The sequence below is a fragment of the Xenopus laevis genome, chromosome 5L (assembly GCF_017654675.1).
Source record: "Xenopus laevis strain J_2021 chromosome 5L, Xenopus_laevis_v10.1, whole genome shotgun sequence".
NCBI lineage: Eukaryota > Metazoa > Chordata > Amphibia > Anura > Pipidae > Xenopus > Xenopus laevis.
Window position 1 is genome coordinate 18,951,616 of NC_054379.1, and position 20,300 is coordinate 18,971,915.

The window sequence follows — 20,300 nt, forward strand, 5'->3', positions numbered from 1 at the left end:
TCTAGAACCAGCAAACCATAGGTGCAGCCCTCCTGTGGGTGCGGAGGAAGGGATCCAAATGCTGCATAAGGCTCTGTGTTACAATGACCTGCAAGATACCAAGTGAGATACGGGGAAACCCTATGTAACCCCAGCCAATGTTGAACTGGGGGGTCCAGGACCCACCGGGACTTCAGGGACCCCTGTTATCAGGTCCTCCACATGGAATACTTGACACCTCACCCACCCCGCCCCAAGCATACCTTGTACTTCTCCCTCTCGTCTGAAGTCAGGGGGGAGCACCTGTAGTTTCAAGAGGGGAGCAGTAGTCAAGGGGCGAATCTGTCCCAAAAAATTCACTAAATGCATTGAAGTCACTGGGTATCAAAATAATTTTGACGCATGACAATTTTGATGCGAGCGACAATTTTTATACGCGCGACTATTTTGTCCAAATGCATTAAAGTCAATGGGCGTCTGAATAATTTTTTTTTGCTCCAGTAAATTTGTTTCCGGTGAATTTTTGTCGCGGACAGCATAACGCGAGTCCATGCCTGGGCCCATAAATTCGTCCATCACTAGGGAGCAGGTCTGGGAAGGGGAATCCACCAGGATTTTTTCCCAATGTCCCACTGGCTCAGTAGACCCTACCACCAGTTGGCCCATCATATGCAGCAATGCTGAACTGGCAGCACTCTAGTCATGATTCATGTCCATGGTTTCAGGTCCATTCCAGAATGCAAAGACCTGACCCTACGGGCGGTTCTGAGCAAGGAAGGGTGCAAAGTGGTTGGGTGGAACTGACTGTGGCCTGGGCAGAAGAGTCATGGGGAAAAATCACTTAAATTTAAATAGGGGAGAGGGTGACCCCTCTGGGAACAGCAAATATCTTAAACTCCCCATGTATATTGATAGAGCTCATTTATGATGCAAAGCTCCAAGGTTTTTAACCTCAATTCATATTACCTGAAGTCTTTTGCACCTGCCACTGTACAAATTCTTGAGCTGTGGGTATTGGTTACACACATTTGCTCCTAATTGTAAATGGCCACTTAATGGGTGAAACGTGGTCCCTTACCAGTGTGCCATTCCACACGTGCAAGCGGGTGCTAGTGGAAGGAATCCAACCCTTGAACTCACTGTTTATAAGGATATAATTTACAAGATATTCATGGCTTTTGTGTATTATATTTACATACAGGGTACATGCAGAGCCACATCGACATGTATTTCAATTTTAAATATCAGACCTCCAATAAAACCCTTAACTCCAACTCTCCTACCCCCCATTTCTCAGTGTCTCATTACGGGGTGTCAGCGCTGAAATGAGCGCAAATCCTCAGTTTATGATTCACAGCCCCTAGCTGCGCTATTTATACGTTTGTCAGATGCAGCGTTAATATTATTTATAGCAGTTTCCTGGAAGAAATTGGATTTTTTTCGAGGCATAATGCGGAATAATTTATGGGGCCTGAATAGTTTTCCGATGACTTTTGCGCGCTCATTCACTCCGTACATAAAGCAGGAAAGAATTAAATAAATTTTCAATTATTGTCCCTCCCGGGAATACGGGGCTGTTTTATGGTGAAGCGAGAAGTGCTGTCTGTGCACAACAAGGATTTAGAAAGTGAGCTGAGATTTGAAAGGCTGAATCGCAAATATTTATCAAAGCCGAGCAGGCGGCCTCCTACCTGGGGCTCCATTCTGTGCGCTGGATGCTGGGGAGGAACGAGCCAAGTCCCCAGAAATTTCTGTATGTCTGCAAATCACATCAGGTAGAATTGGTGCATATAATACTAGGGTTTATGTACCAATGGTACTGGGCGGTTGCATGTGTTAGAGCAAAGTTGTACCCTTTATGGCTCATACAGGGAGCACTTGTACCCGTGCCATTGCCAGTTTCAGAGTACAGTTCATATGCAGACAGGGTACACTGGGAAACAAACTGGTGGACCCAGGCCTGCAAGTTGAGGAGGAAGGAGGTTAAGAGTTAAACTACGGGGCAGATTTATTAAGGATCGAATTTTCAGTTCGAATTAGAATTTTTTAATTTTTTGTATGGTCAAAACTGTCAGATTCGACTAGGGCATTATCCAAACTAGAATTCAAATTGGATTTTCGAGATTCATCATACTCTGGCCCTTTAAGAATTCAAATTTGACTATTCGCCACCTAAAACATGCCGAATTGCTGTATAAGTTAATGGTAGAGGTCCAGTTAGCAATTTGGAGATGTTGGCAGCATTCCTAACATTTTAGTTTTTTCGAGGTTGATCGAATTCGATTTGAGTTTTCAGGCCGTTTAAATTAGTCCGAGTTTTGACAATTCGATTTTATTAATACATTTTCCTAAAGGTGGCCTTACACAGAGATATCCGCTCGTTTGGCGATGTCTCCAAAACAAGCTCAGGTGGGCGATATCGGGGCGAGGTGGGCGATATCAGGCCTAGGGCCCAACGACTGGATCATGACGATGGGCAAATGGGCGGTCGGATCGCAGGACCACATCAACGAATAGATGCGGATCATGCGGTCTACGATTCAGTGGGATTTTTAGTCCCATACATGGCCCAATAAACTGCCGACTAGGTCTGTCGGCAGTTTTTATCGGCCTGTGTATGGCCACCTTAAGTCGAATTCCGAATTCAATCGAATTTAAGGGAGTTTTAAAAAAACTCACATGAATTAGAAATTCGACCCTTGATAAATGTGCCTCTATATGGTGTGGGCAAGCAAAGGTTGGGGGCGGACAGTTGCGGAACTGCAATTGGGCCAGGGCCCGCACCTCTTCAGGGCAACCCGGCAGCACGCGCACAGCTGTTTCCGGGCCAAAAATATCGTACGGAGGTGGGTGGTGGGGTCCACGTTACTGGGGGCGGACGTCAAGAGGTCTGGCCCTTGAGGTTTCAAGGAGCACCCTTGGGGTCACAGCTGCAGTGGAACACCAGTTAGACACTGGGTGCTGGCAGGGGTGCTTCGCCAATGAGGCAGGTTGAGGCTGTCGCCTCAGACGGCAGTGTCCCACTAGGTACCAGGGGTGGCAAAAATGCTGCTCCTGGTACTTTAAGAGGGAATTTCCGGGGGAGGGGGGGCAGCAGGAACTGCTGCTGTCTCAGGCGGCAGAGGGGCCAGGATCGCCCCTGGGTGCTGGACTCCCTAGGTTTATGCTCAGGCACTGCATTTTTGCATTCCCTGGTAACCATTGGAGTACTTCCACCTTAGGCAAGTTTCTCAACTCACCTCATTGTCGCAGTGCCCCTGTCCAGGAGATGCCCTTGTGCCCTGACCCAATTCCATATTTACTAATATGCAAATATTCGCTTTGAAAGGCTCTGCCGTATTTCGTGCAGCTACATCAGACATTAGTTTGTAGCAAATACGCATGTTTAACAAAATGCAAAACTTAATCTCGTTAAATGAATGCTGGCCAGCGCAAATTCGTCAGCACAAAAGTTTCTTTCTAGTGAAACTTTGTTTACATACCTACGCTTATGTCAATTAATTATGGTGGGCACTTTTGTATGTATTTATTAGTGATGGTGAAATTGCTGGAAGTGGCCACTTATTATGGAGACGTATTATGTAAAAAACAAGAAAGTGTCAGTGCATCCAACTCTTTTAGATATAGAAGAAATGTGCTTTAAAATGTTTTGTTTATGATCACTTTATTGAAAATTTCTGCAAAAACCCTACCAGCCCCGCCCATCTGTTCCACTTCCTGCTGCCTCCTTTCCCAGGCTGTGTAGGGGAGCCAGCAGCACTCAGCACACTGCACTGTTGGACAGGAACCAATCAGCAGCTAGGATGACCTGATAGGGAACTGAAGCCTGTCTTTGCTTGTGTGACTGCAGGGCTGTGATTGGCTGTCCCCCTCCTACTGTGCTTCTGGCAGGAACCATTAGGACACGCCTACCCCTCATTTGAATCACAGACAGGGACTAGAGTCTATGGGGAGCTCTAGTAAAGGGTCCATTTTTAAAGACAATATTAATTTACACCCAAATGTAAAACCAGCACCATATAGTATACATTACTGCCTACAAAATTAGGCTTTTTTTTATTTATCCAATATGTCTCCTTTAAAAATGCCCAAGGAAGCGAAATAAAGACAAAAGAGGTCCTAGACATGAGCCCACCCCAAAAAAAAGTGTCATGAGCTTCAAAAGTGTAAATAACAAATATTTGCAACTTGTACACATAATCCCACATTAAAATATGAAAAAACGCCAGAGTTTTGTCTTTTTTTTATGACTTTTTTTAAATACAGGATATGATGTCGCTGATATAATACTCTTGAGGATGTAGAGGATCTTATCAATGTGCCAGGCAGAACCTGGCGAAATAGACTTTGGCGAAAAGGGTAACGAATAGAAACTTTCACTATTTGATACATTTCCGGAATTAACGATTGTTCACCTTCACATTGTTCCAAATGGCATGAAATTTCTCTAGCGCTGAGCTTTTTCGGCTAGCGAATTGTTTTGCTTGACTTTTAGTGAGGCCTCATCTGGAGTATGCAGTGCAGTTTTGGACTCCAGTCCTTAAGAGGGATATAAATGAGCTGGAGAGAGTGCAGAGACGTGCAACTAAATTGGTTAGAGGGACGGAAGACTTAAATTATGAGGGTAGACTGTCAAGGTTGGGGTTGTTTTCTCTGGAAAAAAGGCGCTTGTGAGGGGACATGATTACACTTTACAAGTACATTAGAGGGCATTATAGACAAATAGCAGGGGACCTTTTTACCCATAAAGTGGATCACCGTACCAGAGGCCTCCCCTTTAGACTAGAAGAAAAGAACTTTCATTTGAAGCAACGTAGGGGGTTCTTCACAGTCAGGACAGTGAGGTTGTGGAATGCACTGCCGGGTGATGTTGTGATGCTGATTCAGTTAATGACTATAAGAGGGACTTGGATGATTTTTTGGACAGACATAATATCAAAGGCTATTGTGATACTAAACTCTATAGTTAGTATAGGTATGGGTATATAGAATTTATGTGAAAGTAGGGAGGGGTGTGTGTATGGATGCTGGGTTTTATTTGGAGGGGTTGAACTTGATGGACTTCGGTCTTTTTTTTAACCTGATTTAACTACCGTATATAACTATCACTGAAGTGGCCAGGCCCGGCCAGGAGATACATCAATGGATGTCTGGCGTCACCAGTGGAGAAAAGGAAGACCCTTCATCCACTCACAACCCACTACAATTTGCCCACCCAAACCCTTGAGATCGTTAAAGGAGAAACAAATCCCTTATTACAATAAACCCTACCCCCTACCCAACATAGAACCCCTCCCTCCTCACCCCCAGCCTCACCCCCAGCCTAGCTGCCTAACTTTTTATCTAACCCCTCTGTGCTGATTCAGGGATCGGAGTTCAGGCTGCTAGTGCTGACAGACAGACCAGCGAGTGTGTCCCTTTAAGGGTAAGGCAGTATGAAGTAACAGATTGGGGAAGCCCAAAAAACTACAACTCCCAGCATGCCCAAACAGCCACCAGGGAGGAAAAAGACTTAAGTAATTAGAGTAATTTAACCCGTCTGCTGCGCAATTATCCTACATATTCCCAGTGGCTGCTCTTACGCTTTTTTCTTTATATGAAACCAGTCCGATGGGTTTTGTTCTGGAGGAGACTGGTACTCAGCCCGCACAGCCAGCCCTTATGGTACAAACATCATTACTTAGGGGCTTTTGTTCATTATTATAACACTTTTCCAGGCTGCAGGCTGCAATTTTCGCCGGTGGAGATGTATTAGATGGCAATTACTTTGGATGTAATTGTGGCACACAGACACAGGCAAGCTGAATTAAATGCTCGTTGGAGCTACAGCTTTATTGTGAGGGGCAGCTGAAAGCCTCCCATCAGTTCCCCGAGGAATTTGCATTTTAGAGCTGTTTTCAGACTTCTTCCCTACTCTAGTCTAATAATTCTTTAACCCATTCTGACCTGGAGCCATTTGATCTGCAGGTTACCAATAAAAATGCCAATAAAAATGGAAAAAAGGCAACTGAGAAACTTTGGGAGCGGTTTGGGGCTGTTTCTGGGTGTCTCCATCGTGGGTTTTTTTTGGCCAAGCCCCCAAATACCACTCCCATTTTAGAAAAACTCAAAGCAGAAGCATCAGATGTACAAAGTGCAACAGAAGACAAATACAGTGGCCCCACTATTTCATTACATATATGTGGCCCAAAGCATTTCATACCTATGATTATGTATCGTTGGATACAAACATGTTAGGACGTGTAACTTTTAGCAATATGGAATAAACTTCGTTTTTACCTTATCGGCTGGCTCCAGGAGTGCGTGTTCATTCATTTTTTCAAAGCATTTCATGACACAATGTGGCAAAATGACTAATAAGCACTCTATTAACCCCAGACATGCCAGTAGCATCACTGCAAAAATGGCCAATGAGCACTGCATGAACCACAGACTTGCCTGTAAAATCATTGCAGAAATGGCCATGACAACTCCATTAACCCCAGATGTACCAGTAAGATCACTGCAGAAGTGGCCAATGAGAACTTCATTAACCATTGACATGCCATTAAGATTTAAAAATGGTCAATAAGCTCTGCATTAACTTCAGGCTTCATAGTAAGACCACTGCAGAAATAACACCAGAATTCTGGTGAAAATGGTGCATTGTGGGAGTAAAATACTTACTGCCCCTTGGTAAATTAATGTGTTTCACGCACAGTTAAGCTTCCTTTAATAATCAGAACCCTATTGCTAGGTAACTAGACATTCCAGATATTGTATTAATAGGAACACCACCTTAAATTCATAATTCAGCATCGACACCCCCTACATTTGCTTATACCCTGCACAGAAAGATACAATAAAACTATGGCAGCATAGGTATTCCCCTGTACTAAGCACAATTCAGCAGGAACAGTCCCTAAGTTTGCTCATAGTCTGTACAGAGAGATCCCATAAAACTATGGCACCATCGGTATTCCCTGTACTAAGCACAATTCAGCAGGAACAGTCCCCTAAGTTTGCTCATAGTCTGTACAGAGAGATCCCATAAAACTATGACAGCATAGGTATTCCCCTGTACTAAGCACAATTCAGCAGGAACAGCCCCTTAGTTTGCTCATATCATGTACAGAGAGATCCCATAAAACTATGGCAGCATAGGTATTCCCTGTACTAAGCATAATTCAGCAGGAACAGCCCCTAAATTTGCTCATAGTCTGTACAGAGAGATCCCATAAAACTATGGCAGCATAGGTATTCCCCTGTACTAAGCACAATTCAGCAGGAACAGTTCCCTAAGTTTGCTCATAGTCTGTACAGAGAGATCCCATAATCACTTGACCCAGCACAGGTTAAGGTACAAGGTAAAGATCTTATTCTGAACACTCAGTGCTCTGTATGTAAGAATACTGGTGCCAGATGAAATAGAGGATACAAACACACTGCAATGTCTTTATATAAAATACAGAACTTATTATATTTCAGTTTAATACTTGTCAGAATGATTTCTCTCATTAGAGAACACAGTATGAAAGCATCTCCAGACATGGCACAAAATTAAAGATCCCCATTTAAAAGAATCCAATAACGAGGATGACGTTATGTGATCTTTACACCCGAACTGATTCGCTGTCAAGCAGGAACTTAATTTGCTTTTAAACAAACAAGAGACGGAACCCAGAAAGGTATTGATCCATGCTTATATCAGGAAAATGTCACAGTTCCTTCTGGATCTGAAAATTGTAAAGTCATTAAAAGAACAAATTCAGCAATTGCAGTGCACTTTATATCCAGCCTGTAATATTAGAAATATATTGTACTGGTTGCTATGGGTTACTGCCTCTGGGATAAACACCTGATTTTATTAAATGAGCCTGTCTGTAATGAAACCGTGGCCCTTTAACAGATTGTTGTGTATCATTCGAACAATGACTTTTTTGTGTGATATTAAGCAAAATACAGCCAAAAGCCAATTGAAATTCAAATCCCAGTCAGCAGCCTGCCTGCATCTTGGGAGGAATTAAAGAGAGATTTAAAATGCACTATTACCCATGAAAATAAAATCACTGAAACAGCATTTTAATGCAGATGTTTAGTCCAATTTATTTCCAAATTTCCGGTGCTGGAGTGACCTAGTTACACATCATGCAGTCATCTCCTAACTGCCTGTAATGCACTGTTCTACCCACTGTCATCTGCTCGGGAAATTACATGCACTTACTGATGTTTATTCTAGCAAAGATATCGCTTTTGTATATCACGCTTTGCCAAACAGACTCCTTTAAATATGGCCCTGTAAATATTATGTTCTGGCCATTATGTATATATAATTTTATATCTCATATTGTACCCCCTACTGTAAATGATAAGGATATTAGAAGTCACTGAGGGGTTCTGTGACCATATAAAGGCACAAGGCTGCAGGCTGAGTTATACAGGGAACTCTGAGTATCACTCATGTATTATAAGGGACAATGTACCCCCTACTGTAAATGATAAGGATATTAGAAGTCACTGAGGGGTTCTGTGACCATATAAAGGCACAAGGCTGCAGGCTGAGTTATACAGGGAACTTTGAGTATCACTCGTGTATTATAAGGGATAATGTACCCCCTATTTAAATTATAAAGATATTAGATGTCACTGAGGGGTTATGTGACCATATAAAGGCACAAGGCTGCAGGCTGAGTTATACAGGGAACTCTGAGTATCACTCATGTATTATAAGGGATAATGTACCCCCTATTGTAAATTATGAGGATATTAGAAGTCACTATGGGGTTCTGTGACCATATAAAGACACAAGGCTGCAGGCTGGGTTATACAGGGAACTCTGAGTATCACTCATGTATTATAAGGGATAATGTACCCCCTATTGTAAATTATGAGGATATTAGAAGTCACTATGGGGTTCTGTGACCATATAAAGACACAAGGCTGCAGGCTGGGTTATACAGGGAACTCTGAGTATCAGTCATGTATTATAAGGGATAATGTACCCCTACTGTAAATGATAAGGATATTAGGAGTCACTGAGGGGTTGTTCTATGACCATATAAAGGCACAAGGCTGCAGGCTGAGTTATACAGGGAACTCTGAGTATCACTCATGTATTATAAGGGATAATGTACCCCCTATTGTAAGTTATAAGGATATTAGAAGTCACTATGGGGTTCTGTGACCATATAAAGGCACAAGGCTGCAGGTTGAGTTATACAGGGAACTCTGAGTATCAGTCATGTATTATAAGGGATAATGTACCCCTACTGTAAATGATAAGGATATTAGAAGTCACTGAGGGGTTCTGTGACCATATAAAGGCACAAGGCTGCAGGTTGAGTTATACAGGGAACTCTGAGTATCACTCATGTATCTCTCCACTCCCTCCACTAGGCTAATGGAATTCTCCGTTACTTATAGGTCTGCGCATCACAAAGAGTCTAGAATTCTGTGTCTGACGGACGCACTATTTCTTGCTCACAGTGAAAGTAATAAAATATTTAAAAGTGGCTCCTTTGTATAAAAAAAAAGATTAATTTCAGTGCTCCGTGCCAAGGCTTTGATGTGATGAAAGGCAATTTTATAAGCTACGACTACAAAGAGCCAGAGAAAGCAGGCTTGTGAGCGGCACAGAAATAATCAGCGTTGAGGGGTTGTCATCTCTTGTGCGAATCTGGGGGAATTGTCTTACATCTGTTCTCTTGTTATTAAAACTTGGGTTTTCTGTTCCTACATAAAAGCTGGACGGGCTGCTCTATGGTAAAGAAGCCGGGGGAAAGGGCCAGAATGCATTTTAATACCTGCTCTAGAGACACAGACAGTTCTGCCACCGGCTGCTATTGAAGCTGCCATTCTGCTAATCCGGCAAGTGAATAGAAACGTCTAATTTCCCCTTTCACCCCCTCCCAGACTGCTCCTTCCACCAGTAGCTTAAACCCATGCAATGTTACTTGTGCATAACTAAAGAACCGCTCTCATCCTGACAGCTCGGAGCATGCATTATTGATCAATCATTACTGGAGGACAAGTCTGGTGTCTGGGACAAGGAATCTCAAGCTGTTTCTTCAACTTTAGGATAAATGAGATAAGACATTCAAGGAAACGTCAGGGTTGCATTTAAATATAGGCACCCGAGGGCCTGCACCAAGGGCGGCAGCTTTAGGGGTGGGCAGCTCTCAGTTATAATCGATAATTAAAGGGGGCCTGTCGCCCACAACTGAAAACCTGTTTAATAAAAGTCCTTTTGAAATTAATCCTGAAACCCAAATTCTTTTTTTTTATTAAAACAACCGTTATAAACTCATTTAAAACTCATATATTGCCTGCCCCTCCTCTACGCCTAGAGGCAGGCTGAGGACAGACAATGATTTTCACTTTCCATTCTGCAATTCCTAGATGTCTCTGCTCTCCTTACATTCCCCCTCCATCTCCAACATTTAATTTTGTAGCCAGCGCACAGGCATGGACATCAGGTGCCCCATTTTGGTGCATAAACAAGATCTTGGCATGATCTAAAAGCTTGCCTTAATAACACAAATAACAAAATGGCTGCTGCCTGCTTGATGTGATTGTGATTTACAAGACTAAAAAAAGACTAATAAAATCATGTATATAGTGTAAGCGAAGTTTATTTGGCTTGACTAATATCATAAAACAGAATTTGGAATTATTTTTTGGGATGACAGGTCCCCTTTAAAAAAAGTTAAAAAATCTACCCAGCCCCTGCCTGAGACTTCTTGCATAAATCTGATGGCAGCATTGGGGGGTGAGGGTAGGGCACAAGCTCAGATTCGGGGAGATTAGTCACCCAGCGACAAATTTCCTCCTTCTGGGCAACTAATCTCCCTGAACTGCCTTCCGCGGGCAATTTACATTCCAGCCGGCACTCGGATCACTTCATTTTTGCCTGAAGTTTCCTCCTGTTGTCCAGGGCACCTCCTATCGCCCCGCTGCTGCATTCGCACTATGTTTTGCCCGGCAGCCCACAAAGGGGAGGTCGCGGCAGAAATAATTTTGCAAATCTGGGTGCGGATCTGGGCCGGCGTGGCCCACAAAAGTCAGGGGTCCACCGGGTTTTTTCTTGGTGTCCCATCGGCCCAGTCCAACCCTGAACTGCAAAGTCATAGATATATGGGAGCTTTTATCTTACATGCTCAGGGCCTGGGTTTTCTGGATAACAAATCTCTCCATAATTTGGATCTTCATAATTTAAGTCTACTAGAAAATCATTGAAACATTAAATAAACCCAATAGGCTGTTTTTGCTTCTAAAAAAGGATCTATTATATAGATAGCAGTACAAGCTACTGTTTTATTACTATAGATTAAAATGATATACATTTTAAAAATGTGAATTATCTGATTATAATGGAGTCTATGGGAGATGGCCTTCCTGTAATTGTGAGCTTTCTGAATAATAGGTTTCCGGATAACGGATTTCATAGCTGTACCAAACTTTAAGATCAGCATCTCTCATTCAGAGTGTGTCCATAATCCTAATACATTTATGCTTCCCAAGCTTTCTGAAAGAGAACAGCCGAGCCAAAAGCCTGGTATTAGCAGTCTAAAACTGCAAATATCTCATAAAGCATTAAAAGAGAAAATAAATGCAAATTAGGTAATTTTACATTAGGGATATATCCAACCCTGTTTTTTAGGGTTCCTTAAATATCCAAACCTAGGGTTACCAATTCAGCCAAATCCAAACCCTTTATCTGTGATGTAAAAACTGGCACGCGGGTGGAAACCCCAAAGAGTGTGCCTTTTTTTACAGGTTCAGATTCGGTTCTGCCAGACTCATGGATTCGGTGCATCCCTAGTAGATCATTTCATAAGGTTTGATCATGGTTAATGCAAACAAATAGCTGTATAATGGGCAGTTGGCATAGACCAAATGGAGGGGACTAATCCAAAAAAGGCATTTAAAATTACACAGGGGTGAAAGCTTGCTAAGATCCAGTTATGCACAGTAGCCAATGAGATGCATTCTTTAATAAGTCACACTCTACAAGTACCAGGACAAGCTAACTGCTGCTTTGTTGCTATGGGTTACTAGACCTGTTCATCCCTTTTACGACATTAGTGGTGATTAAATAGAGCCAGAACCCAGCCCTAACAATCCTCAGTCCTTGTCCTTACAGAGCAGCTTGTGACCCCTTCACACAGGATTCATTTATAGCCGCGGTCAGATGACACTTTATTTTTTTATTTAAATGGATTTTGTGAAAGATTTCATTTTAAATCTTAATCCAATACTTTACTCAACGGGCTGACTCGGCGTATTCTGCGCAAATGTATTCTGACTGAGTGTGCATTTGTGTCGTTGGATTTGATTATTATTTGGTGCCAGGGCCCCGGGATGATTAGATAAGCATTTTGCGGAATGTTAAACAGCTCTTTAGGCCTTGGACCCATTCCTGAATCTATTCTGGCTGCTGCTGCCTGACTCCTGTTACCTTGATGCCTTCATTATTATAAATGCCTTTAACTTTATTAATTCTACTCATTTTCTTCAGCAAGATGCCAATATTCCGGGCACAGTGAGTGTGTATACATAATATATATACACACACACATATATATGCATACAGCTATACATATATATATATACCCATATATGTAAAACTGCCCAAAATAATCAATAGCAACAGTAGAAGGGTAAACAGTTGATTGGTTGCTGTGGCTTACAAAACGACTCTCGTGATATTAGATGTTATTATACGGTCATAGAACTCCATGGTGGGTTTTTTTTATGATGCGTCTATTTTACAAAAATCTATGAATTATTCTATATACAGGTATGGGACCTGTTATCCAGTACTTGGGACCTTGGGTTTTCCGGATAAGGGGGTCTTTCCTTAATTTGGATCTCGATACCTTGTCTGCTAAAAGATCATTTAAAATGTAATTAAGCCCAATTGGATTGTTTTGCTCCCAATAAGAATTAATTATATCTTAGTTGGAATCAGGTACAAGGTACTGTTTTCTGGATAATGGGTTTCGGGATAACAGATCCCATACCTGTACTCTATATACACTGTACATGTATATTTTTTAATCCTTTTACACTCATAAGGAATCGAGGTTAATAAGATACAATCCGTCTCCATTTTATTGTGTGAATTATTGATTACAAATTAGATGAAATATTCTGTAGAATTGCTCGACCATTATATAGAAGGAGTTAATTCCCCCAAACGCACACACCCTTATTCTTCATTTCCATGTAATGCCCTTTTGCCATCAGATTCCCACTAACAAGGAGATCATTCAATATCACGCAAAGTGCCATCTCTTTGTAGTTTGCTTTGGATCTAATGATGGGCTGCCCGTATCTCAGGGAAATGAGATTGTATTGTGTATTGATCCTGAAGAACATCATACTGCTTGTATTGTTGATGTGTAGCGTGATGCTTAGTCCTTTTAGCATTCTGCTGTTGGAAAATGTATTTTTACCTAAGTAATACTGTAATCAATATAATAACACCTGTTTATTTGTACAGTTTATTGGGGTGCCAATGGGACCCAACACAGAGTGGGGCCTGCAGTGTAGCAGTTGTAATTAGGTAGAAGTAATAGTAGGTATAACAGGGCAAGATGGCAAGTGTATGGATTGATGGAGACAGTAGGGCAAGATGAATACAACAGGAGAAGACTGGTAAAGTAGAAAAAATAGCAACTACTTATCAAGATGAAGACAGCAGGGGAAGATGGCCACAATAGAATAGAATGGAGGAAATAGAACAAAAATGTTATAGTAGCATAGGTTTGAGGCAGATGAAGGCAGTAGGTCAAAATGGAGACAGTAGGACAAGATGCTGACTTTAGGGGAAGATGGAGACAATAGAATTGGATGGAGGCAGTAGGTTATGAAGGGAACAGTAGAATAGGATGGAGGCAGTAGGTTATGAAGGGAACAGTAGAATAGGATGGAGGCAGTAGGTTATGAAGGGAACAGTAGAATAGGATGGAGGAAGTAGGTTATGAAAGGAACAGTAGAATAGGATGGAGGCGTAGGTGAAGTTGTCAGCAGTAAGGCAAGATGGATACAGAGTGGTAAGATGAGGACACTAGTGTAAGACATTAAAAGTAGGGCATAACACTAGATGAAGATGGCGAATGCAGGACAAGGTTGCAGCTGTAGATGAAGTTGCAGGGGAAGATGGTGATAGTTGGGCAAGGTGGAAGATGGTAAAAGTAGAATAGGTACAGGAAGACTGCAACAGTAGGGCTGGAGACCATAGCACAAGGCATGGAGACCATAGCACAAGGCATTAAAACACTGCATTTATGTCGCTTTAAATTTTAGATGCACCAAATCCAACATTTATGGATTCTGCCTGGAGTCCTCTCAATGCAACATTTGCATAATTAAATGTAATATGCACCTAAATCCCACCCCCTCTCCAAGAATAATGAGACTTTACACATGAATTATGGTTAAAACCAGCCTCTTATGGTGTTACACTGTATTAATGTTCTCACCTGCCTTTTATACAATTACATGTTAACTGGTTCAACTAAATGTATTTATATTTATATATATATTATGTCTCATGCTGACACAGGGGGAGGTGCTGAAGATATTGCATTATTTTGTTATTTGACAGAATTATTCATTTTCATTTTTTCCACCTTCTTTGTTTCAGATGTACAGAATTGCACTACCAATCCGATCTTCCACCTACTAGTGTTATAATTACCTTTCACAATGAAGCAAGATCCACTCTCCTGAGAACCATTAGGAGGTAAGCTGTGATCGCACACGAGAAACACGGGACATTCTGTGCCGTCAGTTCATTTCATATTCACACTTTCCCTTTTCTCACATTCCTAATAACTCCTGGCTTCCTAATTATTATTATGTGTAATCTCTTCCTTTGAATGGACACTGGCTTTGCTGGAAGAGGTGGCAGGACTGTGTGCATGTGACATTTCCTGTACACGCATGGGATCTGTAATACGGAAACCCGTTATCCAGACGGAGTTACAGAAAGGCCGTCGCCCATAGACTCCATTGTAATCAAATAATTCTGATTTTTAAAAATGATTTTCTTTTTCTCTGTAATAATAAAACAGTATCTTGTACTTGATCCCAACTAAGATATAATTAATCCTTATTGGAAGCAAAACCAGCCTATTGGGGTTATTTAACGTTTATATGATTTTCTTGTAGCCTTAATGGGGTGGTTCACCTTTAAGGCAAATTTTTGTATGTTATAGAATGGCCAATTCTAAGCAACTTTTCAATTGGTTTTCATTATTTATTTTTTTATAGTTTTATAGTTATTTACCTTTTTTCTTTGCTGACTCCCTTCTGAAGAGCAAATGCTCTGTAAGGCTACAAATGTATTGCTGTTGCTACTTGATATTCCTGATCTTACTATGCAGGCTTCTCCTATTCATATTCCAGTCTCTTATTTAAATCAGTGCAAGGTTGCTAGGGGAATTTTCACCCTAGCCACCAGATTGCTGAAATTGCAAACTGGAGAGTTGCTGAATAAAAAGCTTAATAACTCAAAAACCACAAATTTTAAATAATGAAAACCGATTGCGAATTGTCTAAGAATATCACTCTCTACATCATACTAAAAGTTATCTCAAAGGCGAACCACCCCTTTAAGGTATAAAGATCCAAATTACAGAAAGATCCGTTATCCGGAAAACCCCAGTTCCTGAGCTTTCTGGATAACAGGTCCCATATCTGTATCTTGGTGCCCTACTTGCTCATCTGAATGATGTACAAGCAAGAGATCACAGACTTACGGCAATTCATTGAGCTTGGAAGGCAGAGTGGAAAATGCAAATAAATACAGTATTGTGCTTAATTTTTGCACTTTGCACTCTCCTTACTTGGCTGCTAGTTCTGTACTTTCTATACTGATACAAAGAATGATCTCTGTTCCGTTTGGGGCATCGGGTAGGACTTTGCATTAATAATTAGGAAGATTAGCACCGTTTCATTTCACTCAATCGATACCCATCACATATAAATGCCAGGAGATTAAAATTCCATTAAAACCCTCGTTTTTTCCTTTTCCCTAAGCTTCCTATGGGGCGATTTGCACTCCCATTCGGGGGGTTTCACATTAGAGTGGAATAAATTACTCATTGTTTGTATTTTGCGTTATTGGCTTTGACAGATCAGCCTATGGGGATCAGATATACACACCAACACATATTTGTATTCAGTACTATATTTCCTCTTGAATTTAGCTTTGCACATCTTTTACATATTGTTTGCACAAACCCCCCACTCACCCGCCTGATTTACTATTAGTTAGCACAGTACTTGCACTAAGTAGTAGTGGTGGGCGAATTTGCCTTGTGCCGAATTTTAACGCTCGGGTTAAAGTCAATGGGTATCCGAATAATGTTAACGCGTGATGGTTTTGATGCGAGAGACTTTTCAGAAACGCATCCAAAATCCGGCGGGAAAATCACGCCTGCCGAATTTATTCGCCCATCACTACTAAGCTGCAAAGCCAGAATGCTATACCTAAAGTGCTTGTACCTTGTGCCATGGAAGTTCTATTTATTGCACTTTGCACTTCACTAAGTCCCCTAATGACCTAATAGTCCCCTAATTGTCTTTCTGGCTCTCAAGTCACAGCCTAATTATATATATTCCTATTGAGTTATACAGGTATGGGATCCATTATCCAGAAACCCATTATCCAGAAATCTCTGAATTACAGGAAGGCCATCTCCCATAGACTGCATTTAAATCAAATAATTCCTATTTTTAACAATTATTTCCCTTTTCTCTGTAATAATAAAACAGTACCTTGGATACATTGGAGTACATTGGATGCAGAACAATCATATTTGGTCTAATTCATGTTTAAATTATTGCTTTGTAGACTTTAGGGATGCACAGAATCCAGGATTCGTTTCGGGATTTGGCCTTTTTCAGCAGGATTCCTTCTGTCCGCCGAACCGAATCTGAATCCTAATTTGCATAAGCAAATTAGGGGCGGGGAGGGAAATCACTTGACATTTTGTCACAAAACAAGGAAGTAAAAATTTTTTTCCCACCCCTGATTTGCATATGCATATTAGGATCCGGATTCGGTTTGGTGTACGGTCGAATCTTTCACGAAGGGTTCGGGGGGCTCGGCTGAATCCAAAATAGTGGATTCGGTGCATCCCTAGTAGATTTAAAGTTTGGAGATCCAAATTACAGAGAAATCCCTTATCTAGAAAACTCCAGGTCCTGAGCATTCTGAATAACAGGTCCTATACCTGTAATCGATGGCATAACTAGAGTGCAATGGGCCCCACTGTAAAAAAAATTTCATAGGGGCCATCCTCCTGGCCACTCCCCACCCCGACTCCACCCACCCCGACCCTATGAGCTCCCCATAGGTAAAAGAACGGCTGGGGAGGAGGGGGTTTTCTATTGGCTATAGAGGAAGCAGACCCCACAGTCCAGGCTCCCCTGTTCCCAGGGCCCCCCTGTGACTGCATTGGATGCTGCCTCTATAGTTACGTTACTGCCTGTAATTTGCTTAAAAATCCTAGCCAGGGTGTGTTAGTTGGAAGGAGTGAAAGATTGAGTTCTCCATGTTTAGCATGAGCAATCACATAACATAACATTAGTTGTAGTTAGTGGTGGCGAATTTCCTCTGTAGGCGCAAATTCACTGCGAATTTTCATGTTTCGCCACCGGCGAATAATTTCACAAAATTGCAGCAAAAATTTGAAAATTCGTCAGTGGCAAAATATTTCTTTTGACGCCAGCGACAATTCCGACGCTGGTGACAAATAAACGGACGCCCACTGACTTTACTGCTCGTCAAATGTCTGCGATGGGGGAATTGACGCCCGCGAATTGACGCCGGAGTCAAAATTCGCCTTGCACTAATTTTTCACCCATTTCGCACCAAAGTAAAATGTGACAAATTCGCCCATTACTAGTTGCAGTTCAACAACAACCCCAATACCCATCTGTGGGGAGCAACGATGGTACTTATTTTAATACAGCAAAATAAAAGACCCACAGCCAATCACCCCCAAATAGACTGGTGCTAATGAACTCATACATAGAAAGAAATTTAAAGGACAGGCATTGGAAAGAGCCACATTCCGCATTCTGTTTTCCGTATTCAATTTGCCCTTGAAATTTTGTTTATTTGCCTGTGCGAGCGGCTCGGACTGTAACTCTCTGCTGTGCCCGGAAAGCTGTCAGCCTTTAATGACTCTTCGCCATCGCCCTTGAACAGACGCATTCCCTTCAGCTATAATAACACACTTTGTATTGTTTTTTTATAGCTTTTCCCCGTCTCGCTCGCCATTGGCTTGGATTTCAGTGGAAGCGTGCGGCAATCCTTTATGTCCTCTTTCCTATTACTTTCTGTGAGATGGAACAGACTTTGGGGTGTTTAATCATCCGCGCTTTCAATTACCTTTCTGCCTCTTTTCCCCCTTCCTTTTCTACTTTATATTGTTTTTATTTGCATTAAACTGAAAACTTATGTCTATACAGTGTGTATCCCAAATGCTCTGCATATATATATATAAAAGAAATCATTTTTATTTTAAAGGGTAAGTTGAACATGTTAGTACAGTGAGAATTTCCACTCCATTCCACTCCATTTTAGAAAATGCATCTATGGGTACCTTGGGCATGATGGGGGCCATAAAAATCTCTTGCGTATCCATAATACAACAAAGTATAACTATGGGGGATTGACATCAGTGTTCCGTCAGAATGCCAGAGGCCCAGACCTGGAATTTTTTTAGTAGGACAGTCCTGATTTTGACAGCTCAACCTGCAGTCCTGAATTGCTAATGAATTGTCCCGACTTTTGCTTTGATCTCCTGCACTGAACAGCCAGAAAAAAATACAAAGCTTCTAAAACTTAATTAAATATGAGGCTTTAGGCAGAGAGCCCAGGATTAAGTGGCAGCTGCACTTAGATACATTTGTAACAATTTAAGATAAGTAACAACAATTGTAACTATTTAAGATAAGCAGGTCTCTTGGGGAAACTGTGATCTGCAGCTTAAAGGGCAAGTCACCTTCATTAGCTGTAATAACACAAAAAAACCTGACCCTAAAACCCCCAGTAATGTGCTCAGACTTTCCATAACCTGCCAAATTTTGTAAAATGGGTTTGGTATTTAGGGGTGTGGCCATAAAATGGACTTGGTAAAAAATTTTTTGCAGCACTATGCATGCCAAATCTTTTTGTCCCTCTTTCTATTTTCCAAATGTTGGGAGTTGTGCTTGTGCATACATGAGTAAGCAAATAAAAGAGGGGGGGGGAAGGGAGAAAGGAGGGCAACAAGTGTCCTGGCTTAGGGGGGGCCCTGAACAAGAATCCTCTGTGGAGTGAAGCTTGTACTCAAAGGCCCTTTCTCCCCAACAGCTGAACGACGGCCAAAGCAAATAAGTAAATAGGTAGGGTGGCGTGTTTGAAAATGACCAGCTGGGGTGGGAAAACTACTAAACAGTAGACCCCCGCAATCCAGAACCCGCGTGCCTATGGGGTCTGCTGTATGGTAGTTACACCACTGACCATCAATCTGCTTTTCCAAGGCAGCAACCCCCCCCTAAATCTAGCTGCCATTTATATTGGCTTTATAGTGTCGCAGGGGTGTTAAGTTTGCAAGCAATGATGGGCGAATAAATTTGCCAGGCCGGAATTCGCGGTGAATTTTCACGACTCACTGCTGGCGAATAAATTTGCGAAACTGCAGAGAAAATTCGCCGGCGCAAAATCCACAGCATCAAAAAAAATTTGGGCACACGCTAGAATAGGCGCGCACATAAAAATTGTTGCACGTCAAAATTATTCGAACGCCCACTGACTTTAATGCATTTGGACAAAATAGGTGCGCATATAAAAATTGACGCGCGTCAAAATAATTGTCCAATGTATTTCGAAAATTTTTCGTGGTCGAATTTTTCAGCGAAACGGGACAAATTCGCCAATCACTATTCTCTGGGTATATATTTGCGTAGGTTTGTAGAAGGGACGCACCGAATCCAGGCCAGGATTCAGTCTTTTTCAGCAGGATTCGGACGAATCCTTATGCCTCGCAAAACAAGGACTTTTTCCTTTCCTGCCCCAAATTTGCATATCCAAATTTGGATTCAGTTCATTATTCAGCTGAATCTTTCACAAAGGATTCGACGGAATCCCAAATAGTGGATTCCCTGCATCCCTAGTTTGTAGTGCAGGTTCAGAGAGCACTTGTGGGGGTCATGTAGTATTGCCCTGGGAACTCATAGTATTTGGCCTGGCTCTGCTGAACGATACACAATTTTCAACACAATGGGGCAAATTCACTGACATTCGTAGTTGCGCCAGGCGCAACTTCGCCGCACTTCGC

General features: G+C 41.8%; 1 protein-coding gene across 2 annotated transcripts in view; it reads left to right on the forward strand.

Annotated features, from left to right (window-relative positions):
- galnt14.L (polypeptide N-acetylgalactosaminyltransferase 14 L homeolog) overlaps positions 1-20,300 on the forward strand; it is a 218,588-nt gene that overhangs the window by 145,446 nt on the left and 52,842 nt on the right. For both annotated transcript variants that reach the window (XM_041562582.1, XM_018262677.2), the window contains exon 3: positions 14,609-14,707. In XM_041562582.1, coding sequence (XP_041418516.1) covers positions 14,609-14,707 — 99 coding nt within the window. The remainder of the gene's footprint in view (positions 1-14,608; positions 14,708-20,300) is intronic.